Here is a 25,013-nt window from a genome sequence, read left to right on the forward strand (position 1 = left end):
AGCTAAAGGCACGTGAACGAGGCCTCCTGTAGCGCACCTCACGCATCTGTTTCTGTGGGAAAACTCCCCCCGATCGTAAATACAAATATTGCAGTTCCCTCCCGGGGGGGCTAGCAGAGGAGCACTGGCTGCTACATTTGTCTCAGGCTCCTTTGTTTGCTGTGTGACGCCAACAGACGCGACGATGTAGCTCAACAGGAGGAAATGACACAAATTTCAATCCAGAAAATGCTGCGTCCCTTTAATCTACAGCATCGCCACAAAACTCAACGTAATCTATCGAGATGAAACATTTACAGGACACTGGAATAGAACCAATGAACACTGTGAGAAAGACTTAAAGAACTGTTACAGCCAGCAGAGACGTGATCAACATAGAAGTATCGTCCCTTTACCCAGCGCCTACATTTTTTTTTTTTTTTATGTGAGCAGAGACAGCCAAACAGTGTAATAAACATATCTAGGCTATACCGCATTCCACACTTGAAGGCTGGCTAAAGAAACGACTGACCATACGAAGTTCTCTCTGAGGAGTCCGAGTCTAAAAACGCAAGCGCCATGCAGCAGCTGAAGCCGTGTAAGCCGATAAGAAAAGAGTTGAAACGGTGGTGACTCCGGGCACGTCCGGAAACTTCACCCCGTGAAAACGAGAAGGAACCTTGTGTTCATTACATCACATCGATGATTTATGTGTCCACTGAATAAATTCCCAACATTTACTGTAGCGAGAGCAGATGAGCTTCGACTTGGCGGAAAACAAAGTCTCAAATCAAGAAACGCTTCAGAGTCTTGAAGACGATGAAGGAGTGGTCTCCAATTGGTCGCGTTCAAACTCTGGTGAGTATTCTTGTTTTTTGGCACCTGGTTTGGCCACTAAATCAATGAATTGTGACAAGTGTCTAGACAAGCTGTGAGTCAGAGGGTGATGTCTGTCTATCTGCTGGATATGTGACAAAAGAAGCTGTCAGGTGTGAGCATGTCATCAGATAACATTTGTTCAGGTTTTTTGTTGTTGTTGTTGTTTTACCACATTTGCTGCTAGTTTAGGGAATGTGTTAGTACAGACATTTAACTTATGGAAGAAAGCATAAAAGTACAGTTCTATTTGCTTGATGATAAGCGTAGACCCTTAAAGTTTTGACTTTGACTAAGGCTAAAGGAATCTGGCGTTTGAAGCCGGTACATTAAGAGAGCAAGAATCTGTGAAGAAGCAGAGAGCGCGACCTCCAGATGAAGAGGGCGTAGCGGTGGTGGTGGTGGTGGGAGGGGTGGCAGGAGGCAAAGCTCGTCAAGCTCAGAACTCAATTTTGCAGGCGGGGAAGGACTCATCCTGCATGACCACAGTGCTGCTGGAGGCCAGTACCATGATGTTCAGGTCCTGCTGCCTCTCGTGGGTCTGCTGGTACCACTCCCGGGTCACCTCAGTGTCATGGGTCGGGATCAGAGTCACCTGAGAGGGGTGAGGAGACACCAGGTAACATTCAGGGAGAAAATTAAGCCAAAGTGAAACATAGCCTAACAGTTATGTGAGCAAATTAATGTTAATCTGCAGAGAAAGATTATCAAGCGAGTGAAGGATCAGAGCTGGAGTACCCTTAATCATCATTCCACTACTTCCTCCTTCACCTTACTCGACGTGACTACTTTCTATTGGTGCTTTTCCACTACACGTTTGTCCCACTACCAGGTCCTTTCATGGTACCTGCGCAGTCAAGGTTCCAAGTGAGCTAAGGCGAATGTGACCTTGGCAGACGGCAGGCCGCTGATTGGCTGGAGCGATACGACACTGATGAGTCAGGAGAGAGCGTCTGGTTCACCCACCATTCTTTAAACCCGATCACAACAGAAACTCTCAAAAACAGAGATAGACCCACTGAAATAAACCCCGTGGAGGTTTGCAGACATTTTTTGTCTGGTGGCGACCAGAGGCCCGACATGAAAACTCCATCAGAGAACCAAGGTGGCTTGCTATCTGTGACTGTAAAACTACCAAGTTCCAGGAGAATATGGACTGGGAGTCATGACACCCTGGAGGGAATATTGTTGTTATTGTCCTTCTACTGAGCATGTGCAGAACAACTATTCACTCCAACCACGGTGGTCATGTGCAGTAGCAGCGTTTCTGCCATCTAAGTAACGATGGAGCCCAAGTGTTTTCAAACAGTTATATACAAACACCCAAAAACACAATGACAGTTTTGTATTTTCACATGAAAATGTTCACTTCCTTTCTGTCTGCAGTGCACAAAAGTCAGTATGATCATCCTTGTCATTCTGTGGCTTAACAATCCTCATTTGTGTGCATTGCTGAGCCTCGGCTCTCTATGGCTCCATCAGCTTCACCAGATTTCCTTCGTCAAAACTCATTCAACAGGTTCATTTTTACCGCAGACTGGGCACACCAAACTGAGCCGAGGTGTTTAGAAATGCTCTGAACCAGTCTCTAAAACTCTGCTCCTGGTGAAGCTGCTCTGATTGTTGTGTTTGGCCATCATCCAGTGTCTGCTGCATAAACTTCAAGATCTGTCTGTTCTTTTGTTGCTACATGTAGAATTCCTGTAAAGATGTTTTTTATGGCATCGGTTTGATGCACCTTGCTGAAACAGTGTGTGGGATGTAAACTCAACTACCCTCCCTGGCATTGGCTAAAACATTTCACACGTGTGTCCTTTGCTGTTTTGATATCATCACACTCCTGAAGATATTTTGGCAGCATAGAAAGATATTTCTCTCAGCTCAGTTGCTATGTCCAGTTGGAGAATTTAGCAGAATTTACATATACTTTACATATTTTACTAAATTTTTTCTGATCTTCATTCATCACGGCAACAGTGAAGCTGGGATTTATTGATCCAGGCAGCACAATGTACAATACTTTAAATTCAACTTTAAATATAGCGCAGTTCTCAGTGTTCCCAGTAATCCTTCATTCACTTTTTCTGAAGAGATTTTAATGATCTTATGGAGCACCTCCAACAAGCAGGAGGAGTCTCCTCAATGACTTCTCACAATGACAATCCAGATGCCATGTTTGAGAAGTGGCATATACTGTCAGCAGTGTTGCCACGGATATCCTTGGGAAAGTAATCTGATTACTAATTACTCATTTGAAATGTAACTTAGTTACTATACAGATTACTTGCATTTAAAAGTACCTTGGATAGACTACAAGTAACTTTTTCATTACTTTCAACAGCTGCCGACAGCATAACCCACCGTCTCAACATAAAAGTAACAACCGATTTAATGGGTGGGGCTTCCTGTTGCAATGTTGCGCGCGCGCGCGCGTGAGTGTGTGTGTGTGTGTGTGTTGACAGATCATATAAAGCATGTTATTGTTGCGTGTGTGTGTGTGTGTGTGTGTGTGTGTGTGTGTGTGTGTGTGTGTGTTGACAGATCATATAAAGCATGTTATTGTTGCGTGTGTGTGTGTGTGTGTGTGTGTGTGTGTGTGTGTGTGTGTGTGTGTGTGTGTGTGTGTGTGTGTGTGTGTGTGTGTGTGTGTGTGTGTGTGTGTGTGTGTGTGTGTGTGTGTGTGTGTGTGTGTGTGTCCGATTGGATTACAATGGAGGAGCTGCCCAGTTACTCTCTGCCTATTTTGTTCAGTAAAGTGGCTTTACAGACAAGAAACTCCTCCTGCGTAACGCTATCAGCAACGCGCAATGACTTGGATAAGTAACTTTAACCTGATTACTTGTTTGGAAAGAGTAACTGTTACTTGTTAATAACAAAAGTGGTTATATTATAGTAAAATATTACTGGCATCACTGGTTGTCAGACACTGGGATGGAGTTTAGCCTAGTAGTAGCACTATACTTACCAACATTCATTTTTAAAAAAAAGAGTGTTTCGTTCCAAGAGTACCTATAATTAATTACACAATCAGTTGTTTTCTGACGCTTTTTCAATCCGAGAATTCTTTGGTACCACCGAGGAGGAGCAAACCTAGTTTGAAAATATGTTTTACATTTCTTATGATGTTCAGTAATTGGTTGAATCATTGTCCTTAACCAAATCAATAACTTTATGCAACACATACAGTAACTCTGCACTGTACATGTACCCTGACAGTAAGGCTGCAAGCTTCACCATGCAGAGCAAATACCTGTAAATTGGAGCCCCACTGAGCTTTGCCCTCCAGCAGGGCATCTAGGACTCCGCGGCTGGGCTCTCCACTACTTGGGTCATTCCCACTGACGACATAGTATGAAGCCCGCACTCTCTTGAAGAACTCCTGGTCCACGTTCTTGGCACTGCAGTGGTTGGGAACATAGGCCAGGTCAACGTAGACCGGAGGTCCAGGGGGGACAGTAGAACTGGACTTCTGGGTATTGTTTCCTGTAGGTGAGCAAGTAAATCTGCATTAATGGAGAAAATCATAAATTCAATGGACTAATCTAACTTTTATACAGTACTGGCCAGCCCTTGAAATGAGGCCTACTACTGCAAACAACATTCACCAGTTCAGGAAGATGTCAACATACCTGAACTAGTCTTGACACCATTGATCAAGCCTTTCCCAGGGTTCAGGATCTCACTCCTGGAGCCTTGGTTTTCAGACATCTTGATCAGCCTGGAGCTTCTCTCTGTGTCCTTCCTCCTAAGGGAGGCTGACCGAGGCGAGGCAGAGTCTTTAGACTGTTTCACTGGAGTAGAAGACCTCTTCCTTCCTTCCCCCTTACGTGCGGGTGAGGCAGACTTGGGTTTGCTCTTTCTGAGGCCTTTGGTGGTCTTGTGCTCCTTCTTGGGAGGTTTCTCTGTGCTACTGTGGTCATGGAGGAGAACCTCTGGATCTACCATGCACACATCAGGGTGGGGGGGGTGGGGTAAAGGGTCCTTTGATGGCATAGGGAGGGGATCGTGAGTCTTTTGAGATGACCGTGGTGATGCAGGATGGTGCCCCCCGCCAGCTCCAGAAGTAGATGATTTGTCCACCGGCAGATGCTCAGCGTCTTCGTCTGAGTCCAGGTTTCCCTCTGCCGTGATGGAGGGACACTCCTCTGTTTCTGGAGGGACATCTGAGTCAGATTGTGAAGGTAATGACTCACTCACTGATGTTGGGGGTGTTTCCTCTCCAGCTAAGGTCACAGCCAAACCAGATGACATTGTGCCTGGCAATGGGTGCTGCCCCTGTCCTGCATCTCTGTGGTGACTCTGAGCATGGTGGCACCTTTGCTTGTGTGACCTCCTTTTCACAGAGTGCTGCTCTTTATCATCTTCATCCCCTTCATGGGAGTGACCACTGTGGCCTTCCTCCTCACCATCATCACTGGAGAGATGAGGACTGGGGTTGATAAACGATGGAGAAAGTTCTCCTTTACGATGTTTGTATTCGCAAGACGAGAAGCCTTGGGGTGAACCATCGGACGATCCAGTGTTTAGGTCACAGGGACGTTCTGCCTTTACATCTTTTGAAGACATGGAAGTACCATGAGCACCAGACATCCATTCCATGACTTCCTCTTGGTCTTCCTCTTCATCATCATCATCATCCCCGTAACCTGGTGGAGGGGTGCTTGGGCAGTCGTCGGGCCTCTGTAGTAGTTCCCAATCAGATATACTACTCTTTCTTCTCTGTTCCAATCTCTCTAGTGGCATTTCCAAAAAGCCTGTCTGGTCCATTCTTTCTGCCTCATCTTTTTTGACAAATTCTACTTTGTCACTCATCTGGGCATACGGTGTTGTTTCTTTCTCTTCTGTGCTATCTTTAGAGGGTATTTCTGCTATCTTCTGATTGATTTCAGCACTTATCTCATCCTCTGTCTTCTTATCTTTAACAATTGTTTTTTTCCCTGAAACTTCGTTCGAAGTTGCAGTTTCTTTACTTGACTTTTCCTCTTTTTCTTGAAGTGTTTCCTCTTTACCTCCTCGCAGGTCTGTAATGGCATATGAGGTTTTGGTAATTCCACTAAGTCCAGTGACTGAGGCTATCTGTTGAGTTGTTTCCATCACATCAGATTTAGACACAACCGTAGTAGAGGTGATGGTGACAGATGTTTCTTTGGAGTGTATCGTACTCTCTAACTTACATGGCTGGATTGAGGAAAGGATCTCTTTTTGCTCAGCCACTTTGATTTTCTGACATTCCATGCGACACGGCAGGGCGCTGTCCTCCATTTCTAGTGTATCAGGGTCCTCATCTGCTGACCCTTGGGACTCCCTGTCAGAGGAGTCAGCCCTTTGGAGGGGAGAGATGTTGAAGCGAGCTTCTGATGAGGATGAACTCTCAGACACCTTCACTGCTTCTGTACTTGGTATTGACTGAGCTGTGGTGGAAGTACTAGTTTTTTTAATAGAAAAAATATCAGTACTTGACTTTGAGAGTTCTTGTGACTTTGTAGAACCATCGTGATCCTCAAGTTGCATGACAGCGGTAGATGTTTGTGAAAATGGTGGTTTCACATCGTCAGTCTTGCTGGGTGAAAACGCTTTTGTTGCAGGTTTTGTTGCCACTTCCATGTACTCGTCTCGCAGAGATCCTCCAAAGCAGGAACTTGGAGGTGTTGTTGTGAAAGAAGATTCTTCTTTGGTTAAAGGTACCCCGGAACTCAATGCTGAGTGGGTGTCAGCCTTGTCTCTCAGATGAACAGATGTTGAGCCTGAAGATGTGTAACTATATGATGTAGAGGAATATGTTGAAGTAGAGTATGTCAAAGTAGTGTATGTGCAAGCTGATAAGGTAGTTCCTTCAAGTGTTGCGCTGCGATCTGAACCCAGCCTTTGCTCTGGACTTTCTTCTTGGACATCCCTTTGGCTCAAATATTTACTCTCACTTAGTTTGGATAACTCAGAGGTATCTGAGAATGTTATGGTTTCCTTTTTTGGCTCCTTCAAAGCTGCCTGACTGTCTTCACTGGAAAATAACTCTGAATAATCTGCAAATCTGCTCTGTCCGATTTCAGCATAGTTACCAGGTAGAGAAGGCGAGACACTAGGCAAAAAGCTGCTGGTTAAGCTGCTTGAGGATGTCGGCTGCGAAACATCTTTTGCCAAAAAGCTCAACTCTGAAGAGGACAGTTTGTCTTCATCTCCTTTTTTTGACAGGAGTGATTCAGAGAAAGACATTTCCTCGGCTGATGACAGTCTCCTCTTTGTGGTCGTTGCAGGAGCCAGATGCTTTATGTCTTTGTCTTGTGTTTCAGGATGTTTGGGGGCATCTGCTGTCGCAGTGATGCTTCCTTTTGTTTTCACAATACTCGTGTCCTGTGAGGGCGCTGTTTTGCCCACATCTTCAAGCTTGGCTACTGTCTCCAGTTTAACGTCTTGTTTGGTTGAAGCATCATCAGGGGTTGGTTTGCAGCTCACGTCCTCTTTAACTTGGCCTAATTCTGTCATTTGTGACATTTTATTTGAGTCCTCAGCCATGTCATCAGAGCAACCTCGACATATTTCTTTTTCAGACTGTTCTCTGGCACCCTTTTCCAAATCCACATCACTCAACTCCACCTCCTCCTCATCCACCTCCTCATCTTCTTCCTCATCATCATCATCATCATCATCATCATCTTCATCATCATCAACATTGAAGTCTTCTCCCTCTACAAGTAACCTTTTGTCTATCAGGCGCTCTTTTCCTTCAGAACAAACAAGAGATTTAAAAGGAGCAGAGCTGCTAATTTGACTGTTATCTAACGACAAAACATTATCATCTATTTCACGGCCTGTGAATGAGGCAACAGGGGTTTCTCTCACCACCGCTGATGCTTCTTGAGGAAAAGAGTCTTTTTCTGCAGGTGATCGCCGACCAAATGGAGATCCCTTCTCTTTATGATCTGGGGAATCTGCCGTTGCTTTCATTGACTCAACAGTTTTTTCCTTCTCCTTCTCTGTTGTGTCCTTTTCAGTAAATTCCTCAAAAACTTTGCAAGTAGTTGATACTTGAGCGCCACGTTCTGAGTGGCTCCATGAAGGAGAAGACGCCTCCTGTCTGAATAATGTATCTGTTAATTCAGTGGGAGGACTGGTACTTACTGCAGCCCTTTCTCTCACCATCTGTATTTCAACTGTTCCTGCGGCACATGCCTTCATATCCTCCTTGTCTTTTTCTGTCTTCTCAGGTCTGTCCTCCTTGGGAGTGAAAGAATAAGACTCGTCAACTTGAGACATTTTGTTGTCTTGCATGTCTACAGATGAAAAGCTCTTCTGAACATAGGGCGTATCTTCTCTTTCTTCCCTCTCACTTTCTTCCTCTTGACCTTTCTCTCTGTCCTCATATCTAGGGGAAGCACTTGGACTGTGGTGGCTGCTTCTTTCACTCTCTGTGAGCGACACAGGGCTGTAGTCAACTCTGCTGAAGGACAGAGGCTCTTCCTTATACTGCTCATCCAGGAGAAGCATAGCGCCTCCTGCCTCTGCCTGATTTGATCTCCTGTTATCAATACAAATGTCAGCAGGATGATCAAAACCTAAGGAGGCCTCACTCTCCTCTCTTGAATCCAACTCTTTTCGAATAGGCTTTTCATATGGATCGTATTTGGATGCAATGAAAGTTTGCTTCTCATCTCTCAGACCTCCACGACCGCTCTCCTTTTCTGTGTTTGGTTTTTCACTTTTCTCTATTTTTGTTGCATCAGTTGTAAGCTGGACATCCTCAGAGTCTTTGTCCAACATAAAATATGAACAAGGCTGTGATAATCCGGGAGAAGCCACCTCACGCTCTCTTTCTGTTTCCCTTGCTGCTTCTTTTTCTAGCTTCTCGTCGAGCTTTGTCTTTGCGGCTGTACTGGCTCCTGGGCTCGTCTCTTTTTCTTGTTGAGGAGTTTCTTCTACACTAGACTGGCTTTCTGTACTAGAAAGAGTGCAGCTCCAGGGTTGGCTCTCATTGCTTGATTCTGTGGATAACAGAGGCTTCTTCTCACCTGCTTCAGACACTGGCTCTGCTTTGGGAGCGGCATGGTCAGGAGTTGAAGTTGTCTGCCCTTTTGAAACGACAGTGTCAAAGGATTGCTCTGGCTTGACGAGGGGTGCCGAAGTATTTTTGTCTCCTGCTGGTGGAAGTTTGGGTTCTTTCTTGTCAAGCTCTTTCAAATCTTCATCTATAGAGGGCTCCTGCATCGTGAGAGTAGGTATTACCACTGTGGGATGTTGAGAGGCAGGCAGCTTACTCTGGTCAGTTTGGGTTTGATTCAAACCTGCAGAAGAGATATCATGATCAGATAGTCTCGGCTCCACTGACAGTGGCCTGGAACCTGCTCCTCCCATACATATATCTTCCTCCTCTTCATCCCCTCGGTCTTCATCTGATGACTGAACCATAAATGGAGGTTTGTATTCTGACTTTGAAGGCAATGCTTCTTCTCCTGGTATTGTCTCTATATTCTGTTTGAGAGTTTTTTGAAGATCTTTCTCTTGCACTTCCTCTTTCTCCCACTTCTCCTCTTTGGAGTGATCTGCATCTGTGGAATCATATTTTTCTTTCTCTGGTATCTTGTCTGTCTTTGTAAGAGCAGCCTCCTTTTCACTGAACCTCTTTATGTCCTTTATATCTTCAGTCTCGTATTCTTTTTCTGGTTCTTTTTCCATTTTCTGTTCTTTACTCAACTCAGCAACATGTGTGTCATCTTTTTCTTTTTCCATCTTATCCTCCTCACTAATTGCAACTTTCATTTCTTTATCTTGAACTTCCTTCTCTTCCTGGAAGCTACCAGGAGACGAACATATGCCATTTTTTATTGTTTTCAGGTCTTCCCTTGTTGGTGCAAAGGACTGCTGGTCCGCTACTGCAGTGTCAAAACATTCTGTCTCTTTCTGAGCTCCAGAAGTGTCTTCATGTATCTGCTTATCACTGACCTCAGAAATGTGTGAGGTGTGACTCGGCAGAATATCTACCTCTTTTTTATCTTCTTTCTTTGATTCAAATTCCAATGGATAATCCGTTTTCTCCTTTTCGTCATCTTTGATGCTAAATGTTGGAGCACATATCTCTGCTTCCTGTTTGCTCATTTCTGTTTCCTTCATCGCTTCAGTCTCTTTGTGTTTTGTGGTTTTCTCTGCTGTCGCAATACTTTCATTCTCTATTTCTATGTCAGTCTTGAGAGTTTCTTTACCCATCTGTTCTTCCACAGTGTGCTTGTGGTCAACGTGGTCGCTCTTCATTTGCTGTTCAAATTCTTGTCTTATCATTTCTTCCTTAGAAGTGTGTGTTTCCTCACATTCCTCATCCTTAACCATTTCGGTCGAACTATCTTTGTCTTTCTTCTCATTAATGGATGAAAATCCAGAAATATCTTTCTTTTCATCTTTTTTTATAACAGCCACTCCTGGCTCTTCTTGAATGTGTTTTAATTCTGACATAGTACATTTAGCTTCAGCCACCTCCTCCATGGGGGATTTGACACCAGCAGCATCTTCAGTCTCCTCTTCTTTCAAGGGTTTTGTGTCAGTTGGTCCTGCCTTTATCGTTGCTGTGTCCTTTTCCTCTGTGAGGAATTTGATATCAGCAGCATGATGCTGAATTGTAATTTTATCTTCTTGATCATCATCATCTTCCTCTTCGTCTTCTTTCTCTTCCTTGGGCAGTTTGACAGTGAGGGTTTCCACAGTCTTCTCTTTCTTTTCTTCTGTCTTTGATTGGACAGCATTTTCTTTCTCTTTATCATCCCGCAGTGTGGATGTCTTGACGGCAGAAATATCTGTACTCTTCACAGCATCCACTTCTTCTGTCTTCACTGGTTTGACAGCAGGAGTGACTTGCTCCATCTCTCCTGCCAGGACTGATTTGACAGTTGCTGATGTTTCTTTTGCTTCTGCCTTGCTTGGCGTGCTGGAGAAATCAACATCTTTACAAGCAATTACACAATCTTCTATTTTTGTGAATTTGATGGCCTCATCTTTACTTTCTTGTTGTGGTTTTTCTTCTTCCAGTGACAATTTACGTGCAGAAATGTCACCTTTACTTGACAGTTTGTCCTGTTCTTCCTTGGCAGTAAATTTAAAAACAGCAGAATCATCTTTGCCAGAATCATCACTCTTGTCATCTTCCATAGTAGGTTCATCCTTACTTGATGTCATATCTTTATCCATAAACTGGTGAGAATCTTCTTTACAAGTGTCTTTGTCCATTTTCTGCTCTGCGATGGACTTTTCTAGAAATAATTCAGCTTTACTCACTGTTTGCCCCTCATCTTTTACCTCCATGGAGCTGAGAGATGAGATACCATCTTTAACAGGCAAGTCATCATTCTTTGAGATACTATTTTCCTCTTTCACAGCCCCGATTTCTCCAATCCCTTTTTCATCATCCCTCCACTCACAGAGCCCTGTAGCAGTTACATCCATCTTTTGAGTCGTTTTGTCCTCTTCCTCATCCTCTTCATCTATAAAATGTGACACTGGTATCTCCTGTTTCTTCTCATCTTGGATGGTTTCAGAGATAGACATTTGGTCTTTCTTTGACTCTGTCCTCACCTCATCTTTGACAGGTTCAATATCTGAAGATTTTTCAATGTCTTTCTCTTTAGTCATTGCTGAGCCAATAGCAGAAATATCCATCATTTCTGCTTCTTTCTGCTTCTCTTCGTTTAAAGTTCTACTATCAGACACAGACTCATCTTTTTTAACCTCACCTTTGGTTCTTAAGTCAAACTCCTCTCCTTGTCTCTGCTCATCTTTAATTTGTTTTATCTCAGAAGTATAAGTTTTAATCTCTGCTTTTTGTGTGGTTTTCAACAGCCCAACAGTCTCATCTTTAATGGCTGTGGCAACTGTGAGAGCTTCCTTCACACTTTCTTCTCTCACAGATTTCATATCTGAAATATCATCCTTTACTCCCTCTTTTTCTTGTTTCTCATCTGCGAGAGACTGAACGGCACAAAGATCTTCATGCAGGACAGATTTCTGCTTGTCTTTGATGTGTTTGGTATCCAGGGCATCATCCTCTCCTTTCTCCTGTCCCACCTTGATGAGTTTTACTGCAGGTTTATCATCATGGTCATCGTCATCATCATCATCTCGCTTGCTGTCATCACCACTCTCCCCCTCTGGAAAAGTACCTGGTAGAGGCACTTTAGGTTCTGTCTCTTTGAACTTGTCATCAGTGTCTTCTTCATGTTGTTCTGATTTCATGAGGGAGTCCCGCCCTGGCACAACTTTTATAGATGCATCATAAGAAGGTAATGCTTGTCCCTGTTTTTCTTCCTCCTTTGTGTCTTTCTCTGGCTCTTTCATTACTGGAACCTCTTTTAATTCCGTTTCAAGTGATTTTTGCAGATGCTCTTTCTGAGTATCTGTTTCTATGTCATCTCTCGTTTCAGTTTTGTCATTACTTGTTGTGTCAGCAGCAATGAGTGTCTCCTGTTTTTGCATCTCCAAATCAGTGAAAACCTTTGTCTTCTCATCAACTGGTGAATGACGAAGTGGAGAATGAGCAGCACTTGATGGTCCGGACTGAGGAGGTGATGCCATTTTCACAGTGATATCATCTGGACTGAAACAACGCTCCTCGCTCTCTGAAGTGACAGAGTCTGACCCAAATGGTCTTGTAGGCACAACAGAAGAAATGTCTTTAGGTGTAACAGCATCAGCATTTTCCTCTTCAACTGGTAGGTGGACTGGTTTTATGTCGTATACAGAACTTGGAGACCCGACAGCAGAAATCTTTTCTACATCTTTTTCTTTATCCTGTAACCTTTGGGATGCTGCATAGCCCTCTTGGAGTTTGTCAAGTGAAATGTCAACATTAGGTGTTTGGTCTTCTTCCTCTTCTTCCTCCTCCTCCTCCTCCTCCTCCTCCTCCACTTCCTGTTTGGGAGCATATGCTGCTTCGGCTGCAGTCTGCACGCCTGCTTTGGTCGGCTGTGAATCATCAGCTGGTGACTTACATTGTTTGTCTTCTTCTAAAGAAGGTGGGGAAAGAGATCCAGCAGAAAGTGTCTGCTCCTTGCTTGCGTCTGGTGGGGAACCCAGCTGGGCCGGGGATTTTTGTGGTTCCTCAGCAGAAGCTGCTGCCGCCGATGTCGCTGACTGGTCTTCGGCGATGGAAGTAGGAAAGGAGGAGATTTTGTCGTACTCTGTGATGGAGGTGGCAGAGGAAACATGCTCCTCTTCTGCTAGCGGAGCTGTGATAATGTTGGTAAACAAAGACACTTGCTCTTGTACGCCAAGGATAAATCCTTTTTCTGTCATTGCCGCTGCCTGAATCTCCCTCATACCTTGTATGTCAACAAAGGAGCCTGTCTGATCTGGAACTGAAATGTCGTAGGCACCAACATCGTATTGTAGGTGTGGTATTCTCTCCTCAGCCTCTTCATGAATTTCCTCGTCAGATATGGTCTGCTCCGTCTCAGAGTAGCCGGGAATTGTTTCATTGTGGATGTAGGAGACAGGAAGTGCTGCAACAGCACCTTGCACTATTGAGGTTATGGGCGCGGTGGCGCCGCCAACGTGTGAGAGGTAGCCCTCCTCCTCCTCCTCCTCTTCATCATCTTTGGCTGAAGTCAGAATCTCATTGGTTTTGTTTTCAATGTCATCTTCAGGTTTAACTTTAATCTCTTCATCTGCTATCACATCCAGATCCTCCACTTCCTCCAGTTCAGCCTTCTCCACTGCCTCTTCCTCATCATCCTCATCTTTCTCATCCACGGAAGGAGTCAGGTGTCGCTCCTCTGTCACCACCTTTGCTAAGAGACTTTCTGATTTCTCCATTTCTTCTATCTCGTGTTTTTTATCAAGTCCATCATCCTTTACCTCCTTCCACTTTGACTCATTCTCATCTTCACCTATTCCCATGTCTTCCTCCTCCTCCTCCTTCTCCTGTGTCTTCTTGATAGCAACTGCAGCCTCTTCCTCCTCCTTCTCCTCCTCCTCATCCTCCTCCTGAGATGCTGCTCCCTCATCCTCGAACTTCTGATCTTCTTCTGTTCCTCCCTCCTGTGCAGATAAATTGTCTTTGTCTACAGTCTCTTTCTTCACTTCTTGGGCTGGTGCCTCCTTTTGAGGAGACTTTGCTCCTGCTGTGATTTCAGTCATTTCTTTTTGTGCTTCTGTCTTCTCTGGTGTAGGACTTTCTGCTTTTGTATCTACAGAAGCCTTGTTACTGTCTGGTAGCTCTGCCGACATGCCAGTAACTTCAGCTTTCTTCATGTCTTCAAACTCCTTGGTGAGGTCCTCAGGTGTGGAGGGAGCAGATGTGTACTCCACGGCTCTGTTCTGAACTGGTTCTGGTTGAACGGCTTCAAGTTTCGGCTCTTCTGCTTTTGTTGCAGCAAAGGGTTCAGCCTTTGCTGCTTTGCTTTTCCCAGTTTTGGCTTTACCTGATACTTTAGCCTTGTGTAATGTCTTTCTCACCTCTGGTGTAAGTGGTTTAAGATCAGGCTTTGTGATTTTCCTCAGCTCAGGTTTAGTTGTGTCTTTCTCTTTGTCCTCTTTGGACTTTGCATCTTTCTTCTCATCTTTTTTAGACAAGTCATCTTTCTTTATTTTCTTGATCTCTTTCTTTTCCTTATCTTTTTTCTCATCCATTTTTGACACTCTTTCCTTGGAGTGCTTTTTTAAAGATTTTTCTTTCAAGAGTTTTTTCTTTTCAGGTGCCTCAGTTTTAGATTTGATGGTCTTGCTAGGCTTTTTCTCCTCTTTTTTCACTGATACATTTTCCTTCACAGATTCACTCTTCACCTCCATGGTGGCAGACACGTCGTCTTGTCCTTCAATATCTTTCTTTGAAGTCTTTGCTGTGGTCTTGGGGGAGGACTTGAGGCTCTCTTTGCTGTCTGTCCTTTGCTTTAACTTTGTCTGCTTAATAACAGAAGGAGGAGCTCCTGAGGAGATGTCCTTCTGTGTGGCGACAGGATAGCGCAAAAAGTCAAGGTGCTTTAATTTTTCGAGGCCTTCTAGGATCTTGTTTTGCGGTGCATTTCCAGGGAACAGCACTCTAATGATCTTTTCTGCGGGGTTGGCAGGGAGCCAGACGACTAAGGCTGTAACTGATGTTAGGTAGGGCACAGATATTTCTCCTTCTTTCCCATTAGGCAGCACGATACCAGTTTTGGCCTTACTGTTGCCAGCCCACTTTTGCATTAGGAATTGCATCTCTTTACTTTCCTTGACAGGATTGAGAATATACATGTCTAATCTACCCACGCCCATCTTGTGGAAAAGAGTAATGGGCTCAATAGTGTTGCTCACGACTCGAAAGAGGGGCTCTGGTTTGATTCCTAGCTTGTTAAGGTACTGCAAAGTGAGTGAGGCCTCTTCAATACTGCGCTTCACTTTGAGATTAGATTCTGACATCCGGAGTTTCTCTGGTACATTAAAGAACACAACACCGAGCTCTGGAGAAATCAGGTTCTTCATCCATTCGCTATAGTTGGTGGAGCCCTGTGACTGCTCTTCCTCCTGTTCTGCAATCTTCCTCTGAAGAAGACCATTGATGCCTGGGAGATTGTCGGCGCCGATGTGTGTGAGTAGCATTGAGTCAATGCGGTCCAGGTGACGGACCAGTTTCCAGAAGCAGGATTTCCTATCGGAGCCTCCATCCACCAAGATGTTGAAACCATTCACAGCAAAGAGAGCGGAGTCTCCCCGTCCACCAGGAAAGATGTAGCAACATGGCTTGGACAGTTTGAGAAAGCCTCCAGAGGTGGGAGGCTCCAGCAGGTCAAAGGATGAAGGAACGTCCACAGTTTCAGAGATGTACTCTGTGAACTCTGCAACACCCTCCATCTTTTGGAGAATGGGGTCAGGGTTTAGTTTGTAATCCAGGAACTCCCGCAAGCTTTGTTGGTGTCCAAGAGAGCTCCAGCCCACCTCCCCGCGGCAGGACACCGTGAGTGTAGCCTGCTGCTTGGGGGCTGCTGTGCCCAGGAATTCACTGACCTACAGTGAAGATACACACACACACACCCAAACACAACCAAGTGAGAGGAAGTAACATAAAAATGTATGTAGGGAAAATAAATTACATTTGACAAGCAACCTTTTCATGTTACTGTATTTTAAAGTGCTGATGAAATCAAAAGCAGAACACTGCCGATTGTCTTGGATATTTTCCAGATAATTAAATGAAATTGTATTTTTCAAATAATTCTGCCCCGTTCTGTGAAATCATGATTTTTCACTTCCGTAGTCCAGGACTGCAGGGCGGGACTGGATGTGACGTGTGCGCCGGAAGCTACTTGTATGGCTGTTACAATGGTTTGCATGCTGGGAGCGACAGATCAACTTTTTTCTCAAAATGCCAGAGGTATGTGTGACTTGGTTTTGTTCAAACATATGCAAGGACAGAGTTAGTTAGTTCAGGTTCCTGAAAAATCTGGACATTCAAGTCAGGTAGGTGAATCAAGCCCAGTGTTCCATCGAGGAGGGGCAGGTCAGTGGCGATGGAGAAGAGGCACAAACTGGAGGTAGTAACAGATAACTGATTAAAAAAATTTTTTTTTAAATTTGGTCATTAGTGTTTTGATACCGTTAAATCTTCCACACATTTTCCCAGGGTATACGGTATTACAGTAACTGATTAATAATCATTTAAGGTCCACACCATTTCATCTGCTTCTTCTCTTTCCTCTTCTGGGTTTAACAGCAGCTTGCATCCATAAAGTTGTATTACTGCCATCTGCTGGTTCAATCTATCGATCAACCTTGTTTCTCCACACCGTTTCCACTCTGCTTCCTCATTCAAACATAAGTCTCTCCTTATAACAATATAAGCCATCACGTTATAAGGTGAAATGTTTCACCGTATAACACAAATGACAAGATGTTTTGTTATTCAATGAAGTGTCCGTCATGCAAATATAATAGAACTTTAAGCCTGTAGTAGTGTCAGTACCCAGAGTGATGTCACTCAAATCATCAACAAAGTGTCTTGTTTGCTGTTGTCAAGCGAGCATCATGTCTGAATGCTCAGTACTCTGCAGACAGAGGACAAGGGTGTTTGTGGTGGTGACGGATGTGCTGACTCTCACTCAGTTAAATTCAAGACCGACACCATGATGGCTGTTATTGATTTACAGCTTGTGCAAATAATATATTGGTTATAATTAGTATAATAATGTACTCATCAATTTTCATTCGTTGTGATTTAGGAATCAAATTATGTCATAAAAAAAAGTCTGTGGAAGGATCACAACTTAAAATGTAAGTTTTCATTGGTATTTGATATTTTCCAGAGTAACAGGGTTTGGTGGGAGATGTCACATGGAGCAGGACGGCCTGAGAAGATCGCTTGTTGAGGTTCAGACCTACGTCCAGATAAAAACCCTGGAAGAAGACAATACTGCAAAATTTAGTTGGTAGAATTGTAGTTCTTCATATTACTTGAACTATTGTTATATTATCGTGTCGTTATTTTATTGCCCACTAAATATGACTACAGTGAATGAATTCAGCACAATTCACAATTTATAAATGTTTTATTCATTATTCATGAAATGGTTGAAAACTCGTATTATCAACAGAAAAAATTGTTGACACTGTATATGATGAATCTGGTACCCCAACATGCCTTCCTAGGCGGCTGTAACACTACCGCTCAAACTGTGGATAGCCCACGTAATGCTTACAGCTGAGAGTCAAATGTAAATATGAAAAATTTAGTCTAAGTACCTTCGTAAGTAAAATGTGTAATGGTTCAACCCAAAGGTATTCTCAGAAATCAAACTTTTTGAAAAAGTGAAATTGATGAAATTTTTTTTTTTGTCAATATCACAAATTTGTTATCTTGTCAAAGAAAACAATGCCTGTTGTGCTTGTTTTTATACATTGTGTTTGGTATTGAATGAGTTGATAAAACGCTCAACATTTCAGTGCCACATAAAGCATTTTTAATAAAATAGTCTGTTATTGCATCTGGTATTTGACAAATGAAACTCAAAATATGGAAACAACAAAGTGGCCTGAATTATTGTGCGGAAATGATTGAGTCATTGATCCAGAAGTAGGAGTTAGCTCTGTTAGCTCGATGATAAAGCTATATTTCACTGTTGGCTTAGATCACACGTGTGGAACTCCGGTCCTCGAGGGCCACAGCCCTGCACAGTTTGCATGTGTCCCTGCTTCCACAGAGCTGATTGTAATGAGCAGCTCGTAATCTGGCTTTGTGCTGAACGTGGTGATGAAGCATCAGGACATTCAGTGGAGGGAGATGTGGAAAACGTACAGAGCTTTGGCCCTCGAGGATCTGAGTTTGACACCCCTGGCTTAGATTGTTACATACATCCGTAGGCGGCGCCAGAGGGGGGCTTGGGGGTGCTACTTTTAAAGGGGTTTATTTAGATTTTTTTTATGTGTGAAGGATTTATTTTGTAGCCTGGTTAATTAATAAATACACCAATAAAACATGTATTTATGTTTTTTTGTTTAAACTAAAAAGCAGTGTAATCTGATTCAGCCTATTGGAGCAGCACATGCATTAACCTTTGAACTTAGAACAGAGCATCTTTCCTGGTGACTGTATAACTTACTAATAGTAATAAAACATAAAGCGCTTTTTGCAACAAAATAAAGTGATTAAATCACTGATGTGACCATGACGTCTCATGGTGAGTGATGATTATTGCTTATTTGGTGGTTTACATCTGAATTTCCTTCCAGTGGAGGTTCTGGCAGCAGGAGTTAGTGTCTTTGTGTTTGAGGCCCAAATGAAAACTTGCAGTGTGTTTTGCTTCCTGCTGCTGTCAAGGCTCCATCAGTGACATTCTGCTGTTTAAGTGTCAGGCTTGTAAACCTTTCATCTTTATCACTTTGGCTAAATATCTTCCATATTGTGTCGCAAAATATTGTTTTGAATAGCAGAGCTTTTACTGTATGTGCATGACTGATGCGGTGTGCGCATATTGTTGGCGTTACAGTAGAAAAGAAGCAAAATAAACCCTAAATTCCCCAGCACCGTCACTGAATGATTGAGCTCCCCCAGAGCACTAGTAAAAATAAATATCTGGTGTCGCTACTGCATACATCTGACATTACAAACAATTCAATGTCCTGCACTTAATTTGGGTTCATTCTTTGGTGTCATCAGCTCTTTATGTCAAACATATATTTGAGGATGCTGAGCATAACACTTAATGTTACATTTTGTAGGACAGAAGATGACTCACCCCAGGATCAGTAAAGATACTGGAAAAGGTGTGGTGGGTGAAAACCCCAGATTGGAGAAGAAGGCCACCCTGATCAGAGCTCTGTCCACTTAAGACCAGGAGCTTGTGTCCTGCTGAGTCTGTGGCCAGAGTCTTGATCTGGAAAGTGGGGGACAGAGGACAGTCAAAGGAGAGACAACACTGCCAAGACAGGAAGAGGAATCACTGCATCACTTGTGAAGGAGGAATAGTTCAACTGGGTCAAAGTTCACAAGACTTCACATTAATGCCCTGAAAATGGGTCTTTGTTTTAATGAACAAACAAGAGATGTCTTTCGTCAAACCACAAACTTATACTTCAATTAACAGCTTGACATGAGGAGCCTGTAGCATCATGAAATTCAAGTTTAAATTTTCCACTCTAGCATAGGCAATGACAATTCTTACAAAACATGTGTAGTATATAACAAAAAAAGACTGAAACCTATTTAAAATTACAATAAAGATTACATTACATTCTAAAGGGTACAAAGTGAATTACATCTTTAAAAAGATGTGTACCGATTTGCTCTTTTCTTGTTTGGACCTGAACAACAAACATCTGGAATGACAAGCAAAAGAGAAAAACACCAGGAGAATCTCAGAGCTAGTGATGTTGTAAAAAAGGAGAGTGAAAGAGTGGCTGAAGAGGGTTTAACCCATAGTTGAGAGACCATAGCAAAAGCACTTATTAGTACGGACACCATCGTGTCTGGTAAAAAAAAAATATAATTGCAGAATTCTGAATAAAGTTCTGTCCCCAAAATCATGGCCCACAGATGCTGAACTTGTAAAACTTTCAGTATTACATTTGTAATGGATTGAAGCACAGTTTATACATTTCAAGTGGAAATGCATGATTTTTGCGTTTTCATTTCAAAAAAGGTTTCGCATTTACACAGCAACATTTTGAAAATGCTGTAGAAGTAGGCCACGCTTGGGTGCTGTTGTTTATTTTTGTAATGAAACCACACACACGTACATGGAGAGAACGTTGCATATAACAGTGGTTCACAGTGTGTTAAAATCTGTCATGCAGTTTTGACATAAAAGCCTATAAAATGAAATCCTGATCTAGAATCCGGACCTGGATCACCTCTAAAATTAGTCGACTAGTCACGATTAGGTCGACTATTAAAATCATCAACAACTACTTTAATAGTTGACGCGTCGTTTATATATTTTTTAATCTTTATTTTTCTCTCAAAACTGCAGCAGCACCTTCCACTTTTCCGACTCTCGGCGAAGGCAGACGCTTCTCTCTTCTCTCCTCTCTCCTCTCCCCCTCGTCTTCCCAGCTTGCTGCTCCCGTCCTGTACTGTCTCGTGTCAGATCTAACAACAGCCTCTCTTCACACCCCCACCTGAATTTAACCGGAACCATGGAATTGATCCGACGACACGACGATCGGAGAGCCCGCATGTCCTGATGGGACGTTTGCAGCCGGATACATGCTGGATTCCTGGGGGTCCTGGAGGTCCCTGCGTTTGGCCATTCTTTCCATCGAGGATGTGGAGGACCTCTACATATTGGGATTAACGATAGCAGGCATGCTGTTGATTGGGGCTGGCGGCTTTCGGCTCTATCGCAAAGTTGAGAAGAAGAAGGCAGCTGCATTGGGAAGGCTGCCTGTCATCACTGAGGATTTGTGCCGAGCTTTGAACACTCAGACTCATGTGATAAACGAACTCAAGAGTACACAAGTCACAACTCTTAAACGTTTACGCGAAATTGGAACCATCTTGGAGAAGTTTAAAAACTCTGCTGGAAATGCTAAAAAAAAGCATGAAGACCAGAGACAGTCGAGGTCGAAAGATAAAGCTGAATTGCCTGAATGAAAACAAATCTGATCTACATTTCGGATTCCCAAACACCCAGTCGTCGAGGCTGGTGTTTTGTCTTCAACTCTCCTGGATGTGAGCATGGAATGAAGGCTCTGCCCCCCCCCCCCCCCCCCCCACCCCCCCTTCCTCCCCTCCCCCCCCTCCTCCCCCCTCCCCATCCCTGATATGTTGGCCCACTGGAATTCACCAGTACCTTTGCTACACCCCCCCTCCCCTTCCCTGATACTTTGGCCCACTGGAATTCACCAGTACCTTTGCTGCACCCCCCCTCCCCAACTCCAAGCAGAGGCTGTGGGGGGAGAAATGGCTGCACGCCTGTTGGGCTGCCCGCCGAGACACCTCCTCCAAGCGGCGGGCTGCAAAACTACCCTTCCTATGACCAAAGTGCCTTGTCTTGAGATATGTTGTTGAGATATGTTGTAAACTGTCTTTGCTCATGCTTCAATGTGCCTGAGGTGGATTTTTTTGCTAATTACATACTGTGCTCCTCAGAGCACAGTATGTAAACTGTCTTTTTTTCCTCCTCTCCTCAACTCTTGTTGTCCTTCTTTCCCCCAAACTTTCTATGTAATGTCGTTGTACCTGTTGCAATGACAATAAATGCAACGCAATGCAATGCAATGCAATGCAATGCAATGCAATTCAATTCACTGTCGCGTCTGCCTTTCTGTCTTTGACACACATGCTCAGTAGTGGTAATCGGGTCAGCCGTGATGTCCCCTGAAGTTATTCCAGACGGGGTCAGGTATCATGGCTACCCGGGGGCAACAGAGCTCTTAAGTGTGGGAGCATTTTAAGAAAACAAAAGAGAAAAGCACACAGCGCATTATCTGCAAAAGTGTAAAACTGTGATGCACGAGCGCCTGAAAAAGAGGCACATTGTGGCTTATGACAACGATGAAGAGGGACTGTCGTCTCGGAAAGCTAACTGGCTAGTAAGCTGCTAATATTAGCGTAAACAGAGAGCTAACTTACTACTTGCTCATATATAAACATTAACGTTAGCGATGACGATTTGATTTATTAGCCGCCCTTCGAACACATATTTCATGCTTTTTCTGTCACATTACAACAGTGATGTGTTTGAATAGGAAATGTGGTAACGCTAAAATTTGCTAACGTTATGTTTCAGTGCTAAAAAAGTACGACCAGTCGTGTATCCCTGCAACCTCCACTCCATCGGAGCGGATTTTCTTTATTTGCACTTTATTCTCCACAGTTAAATAAGTGTTTGTTGCTACAAGCATATTTCATTAAAGGTTTAATAAACTATCATCTTAATTGTCTTTATTTTTAGTTAGCATATACCTTAAACACTTCAAGCTGAAAAATAATGATGATGATAAGAGCAGCTTCATGCTGGTGTGATAAGCTGCATGTTTTATATTCAATATACGTATGATCCGATTAGTCGACTAATGGAAAAAATGGAAGCCCTAATTGCCAATTTGGACCAAAATTTGCGTTTTAGCATTGGTCATCTAAAAATATTGACCTTTTTGTTTACTAAAAATGGGTTAATATTCCTCACAGGCCAGCAGTCAAACAATGAGAGTCAACTCCAGCTGAACATGCCCGCAGGGTAAATGGAGCTCAGGCTTTTCCGCTCTTACCTCTGATACAACAGTGTCTTCAGAAGGGTTGACAAGGACCACGGTCTCTAGGACATCACTCCTGTGGTGGAGAGTCCTTTGTCCTGCAGGACAAGAATGAAAACATTCAGTTCCTTGTTCAGTTGGTAGATGTGAATCACCTCTGCGGTGACCTCAAGGTTAGACAGGGTGAGACAAGTTAACTGACACTGCTGGCGGACATTTAGCCAAGTGGCCTGAAGACGTCCTGCTGGATCTGGAAAACCTCTTTGAGTCAGGCAGATTTACTATACTGCATTCTGCACCGTATGTGGGGCAATCCCTATATAGAGGCAGGCAACCCACTTGTGCACCGACGCTAGAACAAAAGTTGGAATGGGAAATAGGTCACTGATGTCTGTTGGGTGAAGTTTTAAATTAGAGCCACAAGCACAACTCGCAACCTGTGAGTGATGATCATGATTTATACTTGGTATCAAGCAGAGGTTTTCAGTTGGAAATCAGGTTTGTCAGCATGTAAAAACAGTGATACCCAGATACTGAGTTTTCAGAGATAGTGTTCAGCTTCTAGTTCCCCTGTTTCAGCACAGATTAGATATCACAAAGGGTGGAAAATACTTCTGCTTGTTTTGTGTCATTTTGTTTTTGATTTTGTTATCATTGTTGTTGTTTAGATTTTTTTGTTGTTGTTGCTCAGGCTGGTTTAATCTCATGACAGTTGGAAAATATTTGGATCAGTGTGATTACTGTATTAAAAAAAAACATATATATGTAGCACTAACAAGGGTATGGTATGTATCTCCCCACCAAGTCTATCTCTCTGTCTTTCCTATCCTATCCTCTCCTCTATCCTTTCACCCCAACCGGTCCGCAGAATGCAGTCACCGACTCAGAAGTCTGGTTTCTGCAAAGGTTTCTCCCCGTTGGAGGGAGTTTTTCCTTTCCACAGTCACAAATAAACCTGCTTGCTCATGTGGATATGTTGGGCTTTTCTATTTTCTCTGTAAAAGCACATAGGAATGACTGTACTGTATTTTAAAATGTTTTTTTTTTATAAAAAATGTTTTGTTTTTTTAAGTAAATAAAGCCCTGGAGATGTAGAAAAAACAAACAAAAAACTTCTGCTTTCACAATAACATTTCACGTGACAACAGATTGTTTTTGCATTTTGGTTTTCCGAAAGATTTTACGTTTCTACGGAAACAGCAGATATGATGCAGTTTTCCTGTAGGACCACTAGTGGTTGCTGTTGTTGTTTTTTTGTAATTAAACCACTAATAATAACAATTAAAAGAAGAACAATGGAGAAAACGTGTTATGAACAGACGGAAGCTCCCAATAGTGGCCCAACATGTTAACTCTATTGTTTTAGTATTTCTGCCATTCCCACATAAATGGATATCATTTTCAAAACGGTGCTGAGTAAACGAAGCGGAAATGTAAAACAATGCATTTCCACTTCAAACGTTATCATATAAATGGAGCCTACACTGCTATGCTATTATATTATATATATTGTTTTACCGACAATGGTTAAAAAAAAGAAGTATTCGTGTGTCTTGCAGGACAGCTGTGTGAATGAGTGTTCTCACTGTCACACATAAGCTTTCAAGTTACTGAGGTTACAAGGGTTTATATACAGAATAATTTCAACTCAATCAAAAAGCCATTTTCAGACATAAAAGAAATAATTATTTCCCTTCTGTATCAATAGGGTAATCAGCCTGCCACGGTAAAGTCTAGACATCTGTGGCTCAGAGGAGGAAACTCTTCTATTACTGATATAATCACAGCTGTTCTATCTGCTTTCGGCTGAATGGCTTTGTGCTTTTTCTTTTATCTTCCATCGAACAAAATGGAAATAACATTAAAAGACACTGATTAAAAGCGAGTAGAAAGCTGAAGGGAATCATAATATAGCTCCTTTGTATCTTACCAACCATCATTTGTGACATTTTTTTTATGAAGAGCTTTTTTTTCCCTGTACCTTCTTTTCTCTCAGTTCTCAAAATCTTTCCCTGTGGCTCCTGTCGCACAATAAACTGGAATGAAACAATTTGAGGTTTTTGGGACTGTAGGAGGACCATGGCCCAATCCCAATTCAATTTTGTACCCCTACTCCTACCCCTTAGACCTCCGCCTTCCCCTCCAAAATGAGGGCAAAGGCAAGTTTCAGCCCTTAGATTTGGGACACCCCCCTCCCTCTGCTCACCCCCGCCCCTCTCGCTCCATCTCATAGTTGTGACGTCATAATACGGCGCCCTTATATCAGCAGCGCTGAGCCACGGATGTTTGTTGATTTTCCAGAAGGAGCATCATCATGCTGTCCCAAATTCAACGTGTTGCAGTAGCTTGGCTGCTTTGTTTTGTTTTCCGCCATTCCACATCAAGGCGAAGAAATAGACGGAGACATGAATTACTTCAGTTTTTGCGCTGTATTTGGACTTCAGAAATATTTCCTCATTCACCTTCTTACTAGTATAAAACACAACAGGTTGAAATGCGAGTCCTTCGGCGCCATGTTC

At 43.1% G+C, this 25,013-nt stretch overlaps 2 protein-coding genes across 2 annotated transcripts; both read right to left on the bottom strand.

Annotated features, from left to right (window-relative positions):
- Window positions 1-1,048: 1,048 nt before the first annotated feature.
- On the bottom strand, window positions 1,049-6,460 carry LOC308136373 (microtubule-associated protein 1A-like). The gene is made up of 3 exons (XM_080504710.1): window positions 4,485-6,460; window positions 4,106-4,338; window positions 1,049-1,450 (listed from the first exon to the last, which is right to left on the bottom strand). The coding sequence occupies exons 1-3, from the start codon at window positions 6,457-6,459 to the stop codon at window positions 1,295-1,297; spliced, it is 2,364 nt and encodes a 787-aa protein (XP_080360836.1). The 5' UTR covers window position 6,460; the 3' UTR covers window positions 1,049-1,294.
- Window positions 6,461-6,578: 118 nt separating this feature from the next.
- Window positions 6,579-19,152, bottom strand: LOC308136952 (uncharacterized protein; the record flags this gene model as incomplete). Its single annotated transcript, XM_080505508.1, has 3 exons — window positions 19,035-19,152; window positions 6,846-15,810; window positions 6,579-6,613 (listed from the first exon to the last, which is right to left on the bottom strand). The coding sequence occupies exons 2-3, from the start codon at window positions 15,655-15,657 to the stop codon at window positions 6,579-6,581; spliced, it is 8,847 nt and encodes a 2,948-aa protein (XP_080361634.1). The 5' UTR covers window positions 15,658-15,810; window positions 19,035-19,152.
- Between the last annotated feature and the right edge of the window lie 5,861 nt (window positions 19,153-25,013).

The sequence above is a fragment of the Blennius ocellaris genome (assembly GCF_963422515.1).
Source record: "Blennius ocellaris genome assembly, chromosome: 11".
Lineage (NCBI taxonomy): Eukaryota > Metazoa > Chordata > Actinopteri > Blenniiformes > Blenniidae > Blennius > Blennius ocellaris.